The sequence below is a fragment of the Onthophagus taurus genome, chromosome 7, assembly GCF_036711975.1.
Source record: "Onthophagus taurus isolate NC chromosome 7, IU_Otau_3.0, whole genome shotgun sequence".
NCBI classification, from domain to species: Eukaryota; Metazoa; Arthropoda; class Insecta; order Coleoptera; family Scarabaeidae; genus Onthophagus; species Onthophagus taurus.
In genome coordinates this window covers 39111367-39131753 of record NC_091972.1, presented here as the reverse complement: position 1 = coordinate 39131753, position 20387 = coordinate 39111367, and the positions used below count along the sequence as shown (strand labels likewise).

The window sequence follows — 20387 nt, the reverse complement described above, 5'->3', positions numbered from 1 at the left end:
GTATACAGGAGTATACAGGAGGTGTCTGAAAATCGTAAATTTTGAAACACTCCCTGTATATCAAAAACGAAGAGGGCTATGAAAATTTGGTTTGCGCCATTGTAAGTTTCACAAAAAAGTAGCCCAGGTTCGCGAAAGCCGCAACTTTCTATCTTTCATAATAATAGTTGGAATGTTTGAGCAGAATTTCTTAAACCGTAAGACATTCTGGTAAATTCATAAAGTCCTCTTCCGCAACAAGCATTGCCCGTACAAGATCAATTTTAAAATCGTTTATGTGAGGCTATCGATCAGGAACTTCAAATGGGACCACATTTAGGAGAGTTCCAATTAATAAGGGTAATTGTCTGCTTATACACTTTATCCGTAAAGTAGCAGAATAAAATCGTTATAAACTGTTTATGGAAAAATCCCTGAAACGGGTCTAAAGATTTAAATTTGTTGCAATCTTTTGGTGTTGATTTTAATTTTTTTTTCGGCATTTTTAAACGTTAAACATTAAAATCTACATCAATAAATTGCAAAAACTTTATTCCATAAAACCATTTATAATGATTTTTCACCTATATTCGCTACTTTACGGACATACTGTATATGAATAAGAGCAGCAACAAGTCTGACATCTTTCATCACATCTTTTTCGGTATCTTTTTGGTCATCTTCCTTGACATCCATTTTACCACTATTTTACATTTTACTAACTCTTGTCTCCTTTTCTTTGGTATCGCTTTTAACATCGTTGACTTCCTTTTCGTTGTCATCTTTGCTAATTTCTTTGCCATCTTCTTTGACATCTTCCACGATATCTGTTTTGGTAATTTCTGTTACATCTTCATTAGCATCCTTTTTGATATCAAGTTTGTTGATTTCTTCTTTGGTAACCTTAGTCTCATCGTCTTTAACATCAATCTTGACATCACCCATGATTTCGTTTTTGACATAATCTTTGGATATTTCTGTCTTACCTTCTCTAGTATCAATTTTGACATCATCTTTACCAATTTATGTTGCGTTTTTTTAGCATCTTTTTTGATATCATCTTCACTAATCCCGGAGGTGTGTCCCTAACGACTTGGACAGCCACGACAAGATCAACAATTAATATCGAGAAGAAGGAGAGATTAAGGAGGAATGTGACCATGTGGATGGGCGAGTGTACAAGGAATGAAGTGGGATAGGATGTTGAAGACCCAGAGTGAGGTTGGATGTTTGTGGTCGTTGCGGAAAAGACGTGGAATATCTCTCCTAGGAAGGAATGGTTAGACATGATTCATAGGTATTTGATGGATGTAATTAATCGGGAAGTGAGGAAGATACCCAAAATGATTTGGTTGCTAAAGCCTATATATCTTTGGTGGTAGGTGAAGCTTTGGGCAGGGTTATTCCGGCTGGATTGATAGATTTCGTTTAGAGTAAGGGTTGGTTAGCGGCGGCTCAGTATAGAGTTAGGAGAAGCAGAGGTACAATTTAGGGATTGGATGGATTAATAGACAGTATAAGAAAATGTAAGATTTGTAGATCAATTTATTTTCTCTTTTCTCTCTGTTGTATTCATTTTCAAAATTACACAGCTTAATTTGTTAAACAAAATATAAAACAATAAACATACACCAACACCAAATGCATAAACGTCCCAATTATTTACTTGATACCATCTCATTTCTCTACTTCCAAGAGATAAATGATTTAAATGCCCATGTTTAAGCACGTAATCAACCCAAAGTAAAAACTTTTCCAATTGATTTTCTGGTTGTTCATTATACAATGTAGATAATCGTTTCATATTATTTTTGTACCTGCAAAAACTAATTTAATAAATATTTTTATTTAAAAGAAAATAACTTACACAGGATTAGACAACACTTCCAAAATAGAATTATAAACATTCTCCGTCGTTAATTCCCAATACTTTAGAACTACACCTCCATTAATCGATTGAATCTTTCCAGCTTGACTATATTGATCAAAAAATAACGGTATTCCAATAACTGGAACACCCCTAATTATAGTCTCTTGCGTACTTAATCCACCGCAATGAGTTATAAAAAGCTTCGTGTTTGGATGCGCTAAAATATCGGTTTGAGAGAACCATTTTCGAGTAATAACATTTTTAGGAAGATCATCATCGTCAAATTTCCAAAGAATGGTTTGATTTAGTTTTGAGAACGATTCTTTAAAAGATTTTATAGCATGTTTTCCGTAATATTTTGGTACAAAGTTTGAACCTAAAGATACGAAAATTACTCCTTGTTTGGAATCGTCTAAAATTTTTTGCAAATCCTAAAATAGATCACTAAATTAGTTAGAATATTTTTAACAAATTTCTAATTTCACCTTATCAAGTTTTTTTGGTGGTTTAACTTGAACACCACCGATTGGAATAACATTCGGCGCTGTTGGTTTGGGGTAATCCAAAATTGGATGATCGTTGGGAAACATTAAAGAAATTTCTTTAAATAAATCTTCAATGCTTCTAGATTTTGGTCCAAAAGTTTCTTTAGAAATATCATTTAAATTCTTCAAATTATTTAGTCTTATTATGCTTTCCATGGTTAAATAAAATGAACTGTGTATTCTTTCAAAAAAATTCATATGATCTGAGTATGGTAAAGCGAAGTATGGAATATAATTTTCGGTTGTTTGCCCCATAACATCATTAATGTAAGAATACATTCCAAAAGCGGTAACAGCAACAACTGGGGGTAATCCAAAATGATCTATTAAGGGTAAATAACATTCAGCGTATATTACATCGAAAATTATCATATCAAATAAATCTTTGGGATAATCTAAAAGCTGCTTAAATTGCTGGGTTTTTAAACAATATTTACAGCTATTTTCTACATATGCTGCTAAACCTAATGTTCCTTTTATACTTGCAGAACCAGAAGCTGACATTTGTTGGAATGCTGCATCAACACTGTGAGTAAATGGTTTAACTATACACAAAAAGAAGTGTTTAAATTTAACATAATTTTTAATTTATCTTAACTTACTATCGATTTGTAAAACTTCATAATTGGGATGTTTTATTTTTGAATCATAATATCCAATCATTGTAACATTATGGTTTCTACTTAATAAGCCTTCAATTAGAACTTCATTCCATCCATGATGGCTTGGTGATGGAACCAAATCAACATATAAAATATTTTTACAAGTAATTTGTTGAAATGAAATTAAAACGAGAAGAAATGTTAGCATTATAAGAGCTGCTTGTTATTCGGATGCTTAATACAATACGAAAGAAATTGAGAAATAAACTTGCAAAAGTGAAGTGATATTATGTAATATCGTCAATTGAGAAAATTAATAAGACATGCAATGTTTCACGTGTCGCACAAAAACGCACAACCAATTATGCGAAATTATACGTATTCTAACTGTTTAAATATCATGAAATTTATCATATTTCATTTTGTTTAAAATTCATATTTCATTTATTAAGGAATGTTTAAAAATTTATATTTCACTTATTAATCATTATTCAAATTAATAGTTTAAAAAATAGAGTGCTTATTGGAATTGTAAAAAACAAAACAACATTTATTGATTGTTCATTATCAAAAAAATCCTAAAAGTTATTTCTTCGTTACAATAGACATTCATTATTGAGTGAATTAAAAACATTTTTTCTGGTCCTTCGAGCAATGATACACTTACATCATTGTAGGATCAAATTCCCCTAAGTACCGGTTACGAACTATAAGAGAGTGGAAGAAGAGGGGATGCGAGTGTTGCATGTGAGAGTTGGCAGCACAGATTACTCTGTGGTTGGCAGTGTGTAACTAGCAGTGAGAGAGAGACATTGATTCTTAACCAAAAGTGGTGTATTTTTGAGGTTATAGTAAAGAACTAAATATCGATTTATTGTGTGTGCGTGTTTTATTTTTCTCCCACAATATCCAGTTTCCACAAATTTTGGGGGCTCAACCGGGATTCTGGTTAATTCGAGGGGTAAACCGCTGGGGAAGTAGGTGTACAAAATAGGGGAAATGCGGAGGAATTATGGGGAAGTTCGACGAATTACGGGGAAGTCTGGGGAATTATGGGGAGATGCGAGTAATTACGGGGAAGTACAAGGAATTACGGGGAATTATCGAGGAAGTTTGGGGAAGTACGGGAAATTATTTAGGGAAATTTGGGGATATATTGAAACACGATCGAACACGATTAAACACGATATCTAACGATCGAAGTTACGATGTTCCATAAACAAGCTAGATCTAGTATTAGGTGCGCAGTTTCTGTTTCATAAAGGGTGTGTGAATTGTTACTAGTAGAAGCATCGTTTTCATTCAAAGGTAAGATTGAATGAGTATCATATTAAAATTTAAATTTATATTAACATATCGTGAAGAGTCGATGGTACTAAATTCGCTCGTAAATTCTGTTTTATATTAGGCGCCAGGATGACGGCAAATCGCTATCGCTGTTTTCAAGAGGCCGAAAATTTTCTACAATTTCAATTAAATGCAAATGTTAAGGAAATTCTTATTATTAGCGGATTTGATAATGAGGTGCTGCTTGGCACGATTGACGAAAATGATCTAGAAAAAATAGAAGCATTTATTAGAAATGACTACCATGAATTACTAACTTTGGAAGAAAAAAATTTGTTTTCCGGGATTTTTAAAAATAATCCGCAGCAATTTAAATTGCTATCTGGCACGAAAAAACAAATAGTTTTAATTTCCAAATTTCCAGACTCAGTCTACGCAAACCGACATAACTGAAAACATTTCTGAGCAGACATTACCACCCCCCTCAGCACAACCATTAAGTGAGACTGCAGCTACAGATCAGGAAACAGAAAAGTGCGTTATATTAAAAGCTCTTAAGTGCTGGCTTAAAACAAAAGTTAGTCAGGAACAAAATGGTTAATATGTGAATCAAAATGTAATGGTATAAGCCTAAAAATTCAAAAAGGATTAGATATACATTTTTCGTGCACGAACGATCAAATTAATGCACCGGCAACTATTGTTGAAAGTAAACGCAAGGAAACATCAATTACTGATTATTTTACGTTGAACCCAAATCCGTGTTCTTCACGTGCAAGTTCTTCAGTTGAAAATAATTCACAAAAGATTATTATACTAGAAAATATTTCCGTAACACCTGTTGACCGTACTGACACATCTCATCATGAATGTCTGAAGAGTATTGAAAATATTTACTTTAATGAAACCGCCTCGGAAACCGATAAAAAAATGTTTCTTCAGAAGTATCCGAGGAAGTATCAATCGGCGTAACCGAGTGTGTAACTCCAACAAAGACCGAAATCTCGACTGACACCCTTACACGAGTTCCTACACGAAAAATTGTTACTCGTAATAATTCTCCCCAGACTAGCTCTTCAAAATGGAAATTAGAAAAGTACGGAAGAAGTGAAAGATCTAAACGCAAAAGAGACAATATTGACAATAATCAACTGTTTATAACAGACTTTTTTTCTTTACTAAACGACGCAACAAATGTTTTATCTGCTAATCCCGAAATAATTAATCAGATCGATGATACTCTTAAAATTAGAGGGGAAAGCGATTTCTCATTGAAAAATGCGAGAAAGAGTGTGACAGGGTTGCTAAAAATTCTTTGTGAAATTTCCCTAAAAAATACAAAACGTTCAAAATATAAACACACTTTTGACGACGTTATTAAAAAATTTAGTCTTTATTTATTTTACATTGGTGGTAGACTTTTGTATGAAGTCCTTTATACAAATTTAAAGGGCGCACTCCCAAGAATTTCGACCCTGAATAGATATGTTAACAATCAGAATAAGTATTTTGATGAAGGCAGTTTCGACTTTGCCAATCTTAAAGTTTTTCTGGTCGAAAGGAATCTTCCCTCGATTGTTTGGATTGCTGAAGACGCCACCAGAATAACGGGAAAAGTTGAATACAATTCTAGAAACAATACGGTGATGGGATTTTCTCTGCCACTTAGAAATGGTTTGCCTGTAACAGATGCATATTTGGCGACTTCATCAAGAGTTATGCAGGAATATTTCCTAAATTGTCCTAAGGGCAACTGCGCCTACGTGATAATGGCGCAACCGCTGTGTCAAAACGCACCAGCTTATTGTTTATCAGTATATGGCACTGACAACACATTTATATACAAAGACGTTCTTCAACGATGGAAATATTTAGAAAAGGAAGCTAGTCGTTATGGAATAAAAATATTGGGTTACTCCTCTGATGGAGATACGCGGCTTCTAAAGTCTATGCGTATAAGAGCAAAACTTCCTTTCAAACAAACGCAGGAGCCTAATTGGCTGTGGTTTCAAATACCCATAGACAATGAATTTAACCCTGAAAACTGGTAATGTTTTACACAAGACGAAGTTCATATCGGAACTAAACTACGAAATCCCCTACTTAAAGCCAACATTTATTTGCAGATAGGAAATTTTACTATATCCGTAACGCATATTGAAGAACTAGTGAAGAATCAACCAAAAGACAAACATTTTTTAACGATTTCCGATCTAAATCCAACAGACCGAATGAACTTCAAATCAGTGGAAAAAATTACATCCTTAGAAGTATTGGAATTGCCGAAGAACGTAGAAGGTTCAGAAGGCACAATCTCGTATTTGAAAGTCATCAGTTACATATTAAACGCATTCTTAAATAAAAACATATCTTTAGAAAAACGACTGTATTATATTTGGTACGCTGTGTACATATTAAACGCATTCTTAAATAAAAACATATCTTTAGAAAAACGACTGTATTATATTTGGTACGCTGTGTTTTACTTCCGCATATGGAGATATTGGATAAAAGAACACAAAACATATAAACTAACCGATAATTTCATCACTTTAAACGCCTACCTCTGTGTAGAACTAAATGCACACTATTTGATAAAACTTGTATGCATATTTCGAAGTAACAATTTTCATTCTGATATGTTTTGTCCGTGGCTATTTGTCCGTGGCTGGATTTTTTTGTATGGCCGAAAACACCAGACATCGCGGTTGTAGATGAAGAGTATGTATTTTACGGTCCCATTAATTTACTTGGTAACGGCATATTTCAAATTAGCAGACATGATGATGTAGAAATAAAGAAATTATACAAAGCTTTCAAACAAAATGATAAAAAGCTTTAAATCTGTTTTGTCAGTATTATTATTTTCTGTTTTTATATAGAAAAACTCAATGTTTTTATTTGCCAAAGAATATATGTTAATTTTTATTGACTTTTATTTGGGTGTTTTACTTAAATACACACGTGGATATGCTGTCCGAAGGGAGAGGCGGTACGAGTATGTAAGAGGAATTACGGGGAAGTACACGGAAGTACGGGGAAGTATCGAGAAGTATAAGGAATTATGAGGAAATACACGGAAGTACAGGGAAATACTAGGAATATAAGTAGGAAGTATAAGGAATAATTTGTCAAAGGGGAAGTAGGTGTACAAAATTTGAACTAGCGGTTTACCCCTCGGGTTAATTAGAGTACCAACTGGATAACCTGAGATATGCTGTTTAGCACACTTGATCTAAAAAATGGATTTTTCCACGTACCTTTGGAACGAGAAAGTAGGAAATATACTTCATTTTTAACTCCAGATGCCCATTACAAATTCTTGAGAACTCCTTTTGGATTCTGCAATTCCCCATCCGTTTTTCAGCGCTTTAACAATGCGGTCTTCAGGACACACATCAGAGAAGGGGAAGTACTAACTTATTTAGATGATGTTGTAATAGTGGCATCCGATGGAGAGCAAGCTATGGATCGATTAACCCGTGTAATAAAAACGGCAGAACGTTATGGTTTGCAAATAAATTGGAAAAAATGTCAACTGATCAAAACAGACATCACCTATTTGGGACATTATATTGAGTATAACCTTATCAGACCATCAGAGGAGAAAACGTTAGCTGCCCAAAGATTTCCAAAACCCACAACTGTTCAACAGGTACAGAGTTTTCTCGGCTTGACGGGGTATTTCCGTAAATTTATTAGGGATTATACATACATTGCAAAACCATTAAGCGATTTGCTGCGTAAGAATATTAAATTCAAGTTTGAAACACCACAGGAGGTTGCATTTGCAACGTTGAAAAATGTATTGTCTAGCAGACCAGTGTTGGGAATTTATCATCCCGAAGCGGTAACTGAATTGCACACGGATGCGTCATAACTTGGTTATGGAGCAGTATTTCTGCAAAAAGGTGAAGACTGCAAAATGCATCCTATTTACTACATGAGTAAGAAAACAACTCCGGCAGAACAAAATTATTGCAGTTACGAACTTGAAACATTAGCTGTGATAGCAGCCTTGAAGAAGTTCAGGATCTAACTGACTGCGCAGCGTTATCCATGACTTTGCGGAAAAATGATTTGTCACCTAAGCTAGCGAGATGGGCTACGTTTTTGGGAGAGTTTCAATATGAAATTGAACATAGACCAGGTACAAAAATGGCGCATTGTGATGCTCTTTCAAGGAATATTTTAACTGTTACCATTAATTCCGAATTAATAGAGCAGGTGAAACGAGCTCAAACTGATGATGAGTATGTCAGGACAGTGATGAAATTGTTAGAAAATAATCAACCACACGAAGACTATCAGTTGAAGTACGGAATATTGTATAAAACTGTACAGGGAATAGATTTGATTGTAATACCAAATAAGATGCAAATGGAAATAATAAGGAGAACGCACGAAGATAACGGGCACTTTTCCATGAGAAAAACTGAAGATATGATTTTACGTGATTTTTGGATTCCAAAACTTAGATCAAAAATTGAACAATGTATTAAAAACTGCATCAGATGTATCCTGGCTGAGCGAAAATACGGAAAGCAAGAAGGTTTTTTAAACCCAATCCCAAAAGAGGAAATTCCATTACAAACTTATCGTATGGATCATCTAGGACCACTTGAAACTACGGCTAAGGGCTACACGTATTTGCTGGTATTCATTGATAGTTTTACCAAATTTGTGTGGCTATATCCTACCAAAACTGTTACAACAGAAAAAACTATTAGCAAATTGGAACAACAGAAGATGATATTTGGTAATCCCGAGCATATTGTCACCGATAAAAGTACAGCTTTCACGGCAGAAAGGTTCAGGGCTTATTGTCGAGATGAAAATGTTCAATTAACCCACATAACTACCGGTGTTCCAAGAGCCAACGGACAAGTTGAGAGGATCAACCGTATAATAATACCGATATTAACTAAATTAACTGTCAATGACGAGTCAACATGGTTTAAACATGTCGGTAAAGTGCAACTATTCTTAAATAAAACGTATCAGAGAAGTATTCGAACTAGTCCAGGTGAAATCCTATTTGGAGTACCTTTGAAACACAAAGACGATATCAGATTAAAGGAAATAATCGAGGACGAATACCTACAAACTTTTGTAGAAACCCGAGAAGAATCCAGAAAATTAGCAAAGGAAAACATACTGAAGATCCAAGACGAAAACAGAAAACAATTTAATAAAAAGAGAAAATCTTCAACACAGTACAAGTGTGGTGATCTCATTGCTATAAAACGAACCAAATTCGCAAATTGCGGTCAGTTTAAATCAAAATTCTTGGGACCTTACAAGATTGTAACCGTTAAAAACCATGATCGATATGATGTTGAGAGAGTTGGTAGGACAGAAGTCCCAAAGAAGACTTCAACCGCTGCGGATTTCATGAAACCTTGGAAAGATTATTTGGATGAAGTAACATCAGAAGAAGAAGGCCAAACAGTAGAATTAAATGAAAATCAAATTTATGAGTTGTCTCAAAATGAAGAGGGAAGAAGCAATGAAGATCAAGATGAAAGTGAACAAGAAAACCATGGAACGAAGATGAACGACTTAGAAAAAAATCAAAATGGGATCGAGGGCGATTCCCAAATCAGGAATGGCCGATCTGTAGGATCAAATTCCCCTAACTACCGGTTACGAACTAGAAGAGAGCGGAAAAAGAGGGGATGCGAGTGTTTCATGTGAGAGTTGGCAGTGTGTAACTAGCAGTGAGAGAGAGACATTGATTCTTAACCAAAAGTGGTGTTTTATTTTTCTCCCACAATATCCAGTTGCCACATCATTATTTATTTAAACAAATTCAAATAGTTTTAATTATGTTGTAATTATAAAAATTTAAATGTATTTACAAAAGTTCTTTATAATAATGTGTATAACCTTAATTCAAGTGCATTTAGTAGGTAATTTTTTATATTAGCTATAGGTCGACATGAATAACTTTGCTGGGGAAAGCTAAAACTGCATGTCGAAGTTACAAAATATATTTGCTGTGTTAGAAAATTGAATTATAGAAGACTTCATACTACCAGAAGACGAAATACTGTTGGTAGAAGACTAGATATTGCTGGCAGAAGACTAAGTATTACTAATGAAAGACTAGATGTTGCAACCAGAAGACTTCACACTACTACCAGAAGACGAAATACTGTTGGTAGAAGACTAGATATTGCTGGCAAAAGACTAAGTATTGCTAGTGAAAGACTAGATATTGTTACAGAAGACTACACACTACTACTAAAAAACCAAACACTATTAGCAGAAGACTTAATTTTACTGTCAGAAGACCAAATTATGTTGTCAGAAGACTAAATATTACCAATGGTATAAATCCCGTTTAAATTTCTGTCCAATACTTGTTAAAATTGCATCCCTCGCTTTCCGATTTCTATGCTCTTTAGATTTGGTATTCCAAAGAACTGATTTTTCTTCATACACTTCAATTATTTCAAATATGTCTTCTTGGGACTATTTTCTTTTAAGCGTCATCTTTAAACGTGTTATATTGAGAAAACTCGCAGCAAAATTCGAACCTTGTTCGTTTTTTGACAGTTACTCTCATCATAGATAAATTGTGCGTGTCCACTTGAGTACAAGTCTCAACCTGTTCAGTCTCCGAAAGTTGGTGAGGACTCTCTGATAGTTACTCTCAAATGCGTGTCCACCAAAAAAAATACTCTCGACAGCTTCTCTCGAGAGCATTTCTTGCAAGTGGATACCTCGGTTAAAATTAGGGTTTCTTGAATTTGCACAAAAGTCGAATTTTACTTGATTCTTGCTATTCGGCAACAAATTTTATTTACAGAGGGTGTAAGGTACATAACAGGGATGAAGGCGACTTCATTGGAAATAAAATCGAAAACTTCATGAGAATTTCTTTTCAACGCTAAGACCAAGAAACTTTGCTATTAGGGATAGCAAAGTGGATCGACCACCAGGTACATATGTATCGAAGACACGGCCTATGTAGAATGGAGAAGGAATCTTTGGGAAGTCAGAACCTGCACGATGATAATATTCCTGGACTTTTGGAATTTAATTTTTTGTGAAACCTAAAAATTCACACAAATGATGCCAAGGCCGCAGAAAAAGAGATTTTATATAACACATTGCACACTATCTCAAGTACGTTAGGTTATGGCAGAGAATAAATAGTTTTAGAATTTAAACGCAAGAACAGCGAAGCAGTAGGCAGGTTTAGAGAAGAAACAGCTAACGATAACTCGCAAACAATATAAAGTCAAAAAAAGAGAAAAAATCAAACGAACCTATAGAATACTACAAGACAGCATGAACTACTTATACCAAAAAAGACTAGACGGAAAAATACAAAAAATGTAAAGAAGGAAAAATGTAATGCAAATGTACTCTGAACTCCTCAACGTAACACAGTAAGCAGATAACGAAGCCTTAGGCGAAAAACAAAGACCTACAAAAACAAAATGATATAAAATAAAAGGTATATCAAAAACGCTTAAATCAAAAAATTTGTCAAAAAATAAATTAATTATACAGACAACCATGAGGATCGTTAGTCTTAATGGCGGGCTAGGCAGTGCGATCCTTAAAAAACTACAACAATAAAAAATTAAGTATACCAATTATTTCTGTATTGGGTTGACAAGAACAGTATGAAAGAGAATTGCCAAAACAAAGACCTAATACGATCACCAGCAACATATAAATTAGAAGAGCCTCCGCCAGAAATAATTGTAGCCATAATAAAGTAAAAACAGTGAAAGAAATGAAAGACAACGTTTAAGCGGCCTGGAGTTAATAAAGAATATGCTCAACTCAGTGCTAGAAAGGGCGGGAACTGTCTTTTGAGATTTTGTGAATTTGCTTGGAAAGAAGGATGGATAACACCGATCCATAAAAATTGCGACAGGAAAACTGTTACAATTACCGATGTCTAACAGTCATATTGAAAAACTGAATACAGGAAGAATTGGGCCATTTGAAATAGAGAAACAAGCGAGGATCAGAGCGGGAAGAAGCGTGGATAACATTTTCAGTTCAAATCAAATCTCAGAATAGAAAGTAGCTGCAAAAAGAGCAACACATCTATTTGTTGATCTAACCAAGGCATACGATACCATCACTAAAAAAAGTTGTTGCAAGTTCAGAAAGCTTTAAGATCACAAAAAGCCTCTAGCAAGACTGCACATTGTTTCATATATACGTGCAGAATGGATAATGCTGTATAGCCTATATTTGGCAGATCACCAAGTGGTAGTGGCCCAGAACGAGGACGTCCTTGAGTATATGACAAGAAAATTAATAGACGGTGCATCTGTTAATTGAAAAAAAGAAGATAACATCATAATCAAAGCATGTAAAGAATATAATATGTACCTTGGAAAAAAACTAGACTATAAACATATCAAAGGCAATAAAATCCCCATATGTGATGTAATTATTTCTTCTATCTTATTATTTCTTGTCCATCATGGATTTTCCAATTCTACTTCCAGGACTTCAAATCTGCCCAAACAAATTCTTCCTCTAATTCTTGTTCTTTTACGCTTCTAATACTCCATGTACCTAAATTCTGGGCTTTCCTGTCTTCTTCGTTGATCCATATATTTGTGGCTATTTTAAAAATTTTATTTGCTTAAATTTTCTCAATGTCATCAATATTAATCTTCTTCCAGTGTTTCTCTCTCGCCATCACCACCTTCGTAAGATCTCTATTCTTTTTCCTGTTTCTTGATTTTATCATTGAGTTGTTTATTTTTTTTTATCTCATTCATACCATTAAATACTTTGTGATCATTGAAAATTTGTCTAATTAGAGAACTGACTCCCAGCTATTTCAGCTTGTTCAAACATTTATTTAGTATTTTTGAAAATAATTGATAACTGCTTAAAAACCTAAATGGATAGGAATTGGTTCATAGCTATTCTAGGTTATTCAAAATAATAGAGAACTGTATCTAAAGTTTTTCAAAATAAGTTTATAGTGTTGCAAGATTACCCAAATTAATTGAAATTTGGTTGGAAATCTTTTAGGACGTATCTAAATGATTGAAAACTGGTTCACATATTCCAGGTTTCAAAGCGATTGAAAGTTTATTGATGATCTTTGAAAACCTGTCTAAAATTGTCAAAATTAATTGAAAATTGGTTCCCAACAAATTGAAAACTTGTCTAAATAATTGGAAACTGGTTGCAAGTCATTAAAAGTTTGCTTAAATTATTGGTAGCTATTTCAGATTTGTTAAAATGTTTGAAAGCTCTATTTATAATTGTGTGACTTTTACGCTCTGAATCGTAAATCATCAACATTAATTTTCTTACTTCCTATCATTTTAAAATTTTTTGCAAATTTACATAAAGTTTTACATTTTAGATCAATTTATTTTCTCTTTTCGATCTGTTTTGCACATTTTTAATATTACACAGGATATTTTTTTTAATAAAACATACAAAAATAAACATACACCAATAATAAATCCAAAAATATCCCAATTTTCTACTTGATACCATCTCATTTCTCTACTTGCAAGAGATAGATGTTTTAAATGACCATTATTAAGAATATAATCGATCCAAATCAAAAATTTTTCCATTGGTTTTTGCGGTTGTTCATTATACAACATGGAAAATCGTTTCATATTGTTTTTATACCTACAAAAAGTGATTTAATAAATATTTTTATTTAAAAAAAAATAACTTACACAGGATTAGATAAAACTTCCACAATCGAATCATAAACTTTATCGGTCGTTAACTCCCAATATTTTAGAATTACACCTCCATTAATTGATTGATACTTTCCGGCTCGGTTAAATTGATCAGCAAATAACGGTATTCCGATAACTGGAACACCCCTAATTATAGTTTCTTGCGTACTTAGTCCACCACAATGAGTTATAAAAAGCTTCGTGTTTGGATGGGCCAAAATATCGCTTTGAGAGAACCATTTTCGAGTAACAATATTTTTAGAAAGATCACCATCATCATCGAATTTCCATAGAACGGTTTGATTTAGTTTTGAGAACGATTCCTTGAAAGCTTTTATAACGTGCTTTCCGTAGTATTTTGGTAAAAAGTTTGAACCTAAAGATACGAAAATTACACCTTGTTTGGAATCGTCTAAAATTTTTTGTAAGTCCTAAAATCAATTACTAAATTAGTTAAAAATATTTTTAACAAATTTCTAATCTTACCTTATCAAGTTTTTTCGGTGGCTTAACTTGAACCCCACCGATTGGAATAACATTTGGTGCCGTTGGTTTGGGATAATCCAAAATCGGGTTATCATTAGGAAAAATTAAAGAAATTTCTTTAAATAAATCTTCAATGCTTCTAGATTTTGTTCCAAAAGTTTCTTTAGAGATATCGTTTAATTTCTTAATAGAATTTACTCTTATTATACTTTCCATGGTTAAATAAAATAAGCTGTGCATTCGTTCAAAAAAGCTCATTTGATCGGTGTAGGGTAAACCGAAATATGGAATATAATTTTCCGTTGATTGGCCAACAATATCGTTGAAATAAGTGTACATTCCGAAAGCGGTTACAGCAACCGTTGGGGGTAACCCAAAATGATCTATTAAAGGTAAAAAACATTCTGAAAATGTTATATCGAAAATAATCAAATCAAACGAATCTTTGGGGTAATCTAAAAGTTGCTTAAATTGTTGCGTATTTAAACTATATTTACAACTATTTTCAACAAATGTTGCTAAATGGAATATTGATTTTATACTTGCAGAACCATCAGCTGATATTTGTTCCATTATAGTATCAACGCTTTGAGTAAATGGTTTCACTACACATAAAAAAAAATTAAACAAGATTACTTAAATTTATCTCAACTCACCATCAACTTGTAAAACATCATAATTGGGATGTTTTATTTTGGGTTCATAATACCCGATCATTGTAACATTATGGTTCCTGCTTAATAAACCTTCGATTAAAATTTCATTCCATCCATGATGACTTGGCGATGGAACCAAATTTAAAAATAAAATATGTTTGCAAGTTATTTGTTGAATTAAAGTTAAGACGAGGAAAAACTTTAACATTATAAGAGTAGTTGTCTATGCTGAATACAATAAAAGACCGTATTGAGAAATTGTACAGAGACACTTAAAACGTACAGTGATATTATATAATGTGAGTACCTATTAATCTAATCTTTTTAAGGTCAATTCAATTTTATTCGTTTTCGTTATGTTTGCGGAATTAGATTTTGTTATTTTGACCTTATCGGCTAATAATTGCATTTTTTTTGTTTTAATTTTTAATAATTAATTAGGATTATGTTATCATAATGTTTTTGTTAATTACATCTTAAATAGAATAATATTTAATCGGATTGATAATCGTTACTTTCAACTATCTTCCATGGTTCAAGAATGATATTAAGCTCTGCTTCAAGATTAAAGAGTTAAACAAATCGAAATGAATTAATTGTAAATGTAAGTACTGTTAAAAAGAATTTTGATAACTGCTTCAAGGCTTCGAGGAATTTCTCAATTAAGAAAACCTTTACAAGTTAGTGGTGATGGTCTGTTATTTTCTTTCTGGTGAATTATTAAAGCTTTGCTTCAGTAATTAAAGCCAATGCATAAATAATAAGTCGTTCAGTAACCTTCTTTAAGTTTCAAAGACATTTTCAAAGACATATAAGCACATCTTGATGTAAAGTTCATACTGACAAATGAAAACCTAAAAAATTATACAAATGAAGATGCCAAGGCCGCAGAAAAAGAGATTTTATATAACACATTGCACGCTATCGCAAGTACGTTAGGCGAGAATGTTTACTTTTAGGACTTAAACGCAAGAACAAATAGAAGAATAAACAACGAAGCTGTAGGCAAGTTTGGAGGAAAAACAGCTAACGATAACAGGCACTGATTAATAGACTTATGTACAACAAAAGGAATGAGAACATAAAATGACTTCTTGAAACATAAAAACATACATAAATACACATGACATCAAAATACAAGCACTAAATTAAAAATCCAAAATAAAATAGTCTCTAGAAGTCTTGAATACGAATCAAACCATTACTTCCTAAGCAATAACCTGCAAACAATATAACGTCAAAAGAAAAGAACAAAAAATACCAAAAAAGACTAGACAAAGAAATACAAAACATGCAAAGAAGGACAATCGTAATACAAACGTACTCTGAACTCCTCAACGTAATACATGAAGCAGATAAGAAAGCCTTAGCCGAAAAACCAAGAGCACAAAAGAACAACAAAAAATTATATGAAATGAGGACCTACAAAACCAAAAGGATATAAAATAAAATGCATATCAAAAACGGTTACATCAAGATACGGAACAAGATCGAGTATCGGATGAAATATTAATAAATCTGTCAAAATATTAATTAATTATACAAACAACCATGATGATCGATCCTTAAAAAACAACATCAATGAAAAATTAAGTATACCACTTATTTCTGTATTGAGTTGACAAGAACAGTATGAAAGGGAATTGACAAAGCAAAGACCATAGTTCCTAATACGATCACCAGCAACATATAAATTAGAAGAGCCTCCGCCAGAAATAATTGTAGACTTGATAAAAAACACTGAAAGAAATGAAAAACAACAAGGGAAGCGGCTTGGAGTTAATAAAGAATGTGCTCAACGCATTGCTGGAAAGTCTGAGAGACATCTTTTGAAATTTTGTGAATGGCGAAGAAACTCCGGAGGCTTGGAAAGAAGGATGGATAACACCGATCCATAAAAGTTGCGACAGGAAAACTGTTACAATTACCGATGTCTAACAGTCGTATTGAAAAACTTAATACAGGAAGAATTGGCGCCATTTGAAACAGAGGAACAAGCGAGGTTCAGAGCGGGAAGAACATGCGTGGATAATATTTTCAGTTCAAATCAAATCTCAGAATAGAAAGTAGCTGCAAAAAGAGCAATACATCTATTTGTTGATCTAACCAAGGTCATCACTCAAAAAAAATTGTGGCAAGTTCTATCATAAACATCAATAAATGACACACTAAGTAAGGTAGTACAAGAACTATACAAAGGGGCAAAAGCAAAGTTGGAACAAGGTTGCGCATTGTTTCATATATATGTGCAGAACAGATAACGCTGTATAGCTATGTTTTGCAGATGGCCAAGTGGCAGTGGCCGAGGACGAAGATGTCCGTAACTATATGACAAGGAAATTAATAGATGCATACGACAGGTGCATCTGTTAATTAAAAAAAAAAGATCTGGTTGTGAGCGATTACATCATAATCAAACTATGCAAAGATATGTGGGGCGGAAATACAAAGTCGACTACAAAAGGGCAAAAACATATCAAAGGCAATAAACTCCCCATATGTTTCTTGTCCATCATTTATTTCTCTTTGCTCCTTGCTTTATCTTTGCATTTTCAGCGTTCCATTATTTATATTCCTATTGTCAGTATTTTGCCTACTTCATTTGCTATTCTCAAAGCAAATTTTTCGGACATTATAGAACAGCTTTTGATTACTTTTCCTATATTTCTCTAATTTTCTCTCAAATTCTTCTCATGTTATTCGTTTTGATTGTTTAACTAGTATCTTCACCCTTATTCTTACTTCTTTGTTTGTTATACATTATGTGACGCTCCGATTATAACACTTTTAATACTTTCCATAATTTTTCTATATTAGGGCTATCTGTTGTTTCCATTTCTTTTATTAAATTTACGACTATTTTTTGTTCATATCCAGTTACTATTATTTTGTGTGTACGATTTTATAATTTCTTCACATGTGTTTCCTTAAGCTGCTACTTCATTTTTCTGAGCTTCCTCTTCAGCTATTCTTAAATTTGCTATTAGCTCCATTATTATTATATTTTCTTACTCCCACTCTTCCATTAAAATCTTCAGATATGATGATGTCTCTGGTTGTTCCTACTACTTTAAAGAATATCAGAAGTTTTCTTTATTATTTGCCCTTTATCTTCATCTGGTTCTTATACTGCTGTTATGATTTTTGTATTTGTCATGTTTTTCAAGTCTATATTCAGTATTCTTTCCGATAGTGCTCTGCATTGTCTTACTGTTTCTTTAGTGGTTCTTTGGATTATAGAACCTATTCGATCTATTGTGTTCGCCCACTTTCCTCCATATGAAGTGACATTTTCCAATTTTACTTCTAGGACTTGAAGTCTGCTCATACAAATTCTTCCTCCAATTCTTGTTCTTTTAGGCTTCTACTCCATGTACCTAAATTCTCGTTTTTCCTGCCTTCCTTAGTAAAGTCTTCGTGGATAAATATATTTATGATCCTTATATTTTCTCAATGTCATCAATATTGTATGTATAGTCGTACCTCATTCGCTGCCTCTAATAGTCACCATATCAATCCTGTTATGACTGGGGTTTCTTTCGGTATCTCTGAAATTAGCTATGGCGAAATGGTGGAATCCTTCAATAGATTTAAGGCAAAAAATACAACCGGGCCAGATGGTATTCCTGCATTTATAGTTAAAGACTGTGCACCTGCATTTCTGCGACCACTGCAACATATTTTCAATCTAATTGTAAGGAACTCTGATTTTCCGGAAACCTAGAAATTGAGCAGAATTTGTCCTGTTTTCAAAAAAGGTGATAGGTGCTGTGTGATGAACTATCGGCCAATAGCTATTATAAATAACTTCGCGAAGCTGTTTGAACAAATCGTAGCATACAAGATGGAATTCTACACCAAAGCACGAATGTCTGAACATCAACATGGTTTCTGCAAAGGTAGATCCACAGCCACTAACCTGTTGAGTTTTACCGAATACGTATCTAGGGCACTAGATCGCCGTGGACAGGTGGATGTCATATACACGGATTTCTCACGGGCCTTCGATTGTTTAGACCTCTTCTTGTTGACGGAAAAGTTGGAGAAGTTTGGGTGTGATTGTTCTCTTATACGGCTTCTGTCATCCTATGTGTCAAATCGAAGACAATACGTCGAGTTGTCTGGTATTAAATCGAGAAAAATAAGCGTTACTAGTGGCGTACCACAAGGATCCATACTTGGCCCTCTACTGTTCAATATTTTTGTGAATGACTTACCAATGAGCTTTAGCACCAATGCCCTATTGTACGCAGATGATCTGAAGTTGTTTACTACTATTGGTAGTGAACAGGATTGCATTTCACTTCAGTTGGACTTAAATAAACTCTACTCGTGGTGTACTACTAATAGATTGATTCTGAATACTTCCAAATGTCAGGTAATGACATATAGCCAGAAACGTAACACCATCAATTTTGATTATGAACTTGGGACTGACTGCCTATCGCGCATTCATTTAATTCATTTAAATTCCCCATTCAACAAATTAATGCGAGCTGCTAATACGACCGAATGTGTATCATTCTTCGATGTTTAACTTAGCAGTTTGTTAAATTGTTGTTATTTGATTTTTCATTTTTCATTGAATATGTTTTCTTTCTTTTTCTTTTTGTTTGTATATATTTACTTCTTATTATGTCAATTAATGTACGTTCTTAGGCTTAATTTTGTTGTTTATAACATTATCTCTCTTTTTGGAAAACAAATTTCTGTTGGGATAATAAAGTTATTATTATTATTATTATTATTATAATATTGATCTTGTTCTTGTCGCTTAGAAACTTTTTCCAGTATTTCTCTCTCGCCCTCACCACCTTCGTAAGATCTCTATTCTTTTTTGTGTTTCATGATTTTATCTTTGAGTTGTTCATTTATCCTTTTATCATATTTTATCATTAACTACTTTGTGATCATTAAAAACTGGCTCGGAGCTATTTCAGCTTGTTCAAAAATTTATTTCGTGTTTTTGAAAATAATTAATAACTGTTTAAAAATCTAAATGGTCTAAATGAGAACTGTATCTAAAGTTGAAAATAAGTTTATGGTGTTGCAAGATTGTCCAAATTAATTGAAATTTGGTTGGCAATCTTTTAGGACGTGTCTAAATGATTGAAAACTGGTTCACATATTCCATGTTTCAAAGTGATTAAATTTATTGATGATCTTTGATAACCTGTCTAAAATTGTCAAAATTAATTGAAAATTAGTTTCCAACAAATTGAAAACAACATTTGTAACACATTATTACAAACTAAGGCATATCATCA

General features: G+C 33.3%; 2 protein-coding genes across 2 annotated transcripts; both read right to left on the bottom strand.

Annotated features, from left to right (window-relative positions):
• Positions 1 to 1517: 1517 nt before the first annotated feature.
• On the bottom strand, positions 1518 to 3903 carry LOC111416175 (UDP-glycosyltransferase UGT5-like). Its single transcript, XM_071198049.1, has 4 exons — positions 2997 to 3903; positions 2335 to 2939; positions 1847 to 2280; positions 1518 to 1796 (listed from the first exon to the last, which is right to left on the bottom strand). Exons 1-4 carry the CDS (start codon positions 3202 to 3204, stop codon positions 1520 to 1522), a joined length of 1524 nt encoding a protein of 507 aa, XP_071054150.1. The 5' UTR covers positions 3205 to 3903; the 3' UTR covers positions 1518 to 1519.
• Positions 3904 to 13631: 9728 nt separating this feature from the next.
• On the bottom strand, positions 13632 to 20358 carry LOC111416174 (UDP-glucosyltransferase 2-like). Its single transcript, XM_023048127.2, has 4 exons — positions 15121 to 20358; positions 14465 to 15069; positions 13973 to 14409; positions 13632 to 13922 (listed from the first exon to the last, which is right to left on the bottom strand). Exons 1-4 carry the CDS (start codon positions 15326 to 15328, stop codon positions 13646 to 13648), a joined length of 1527 nt encoding a protein of 508 aa, XP_022903895.2. The 5' UTR covers positions 15329 to 20358; the 3' UTR covers positions 13632 to 13645.
• Between the last annotated feature and the right edge of the window lie 29 nt (positions 20359 to 20387).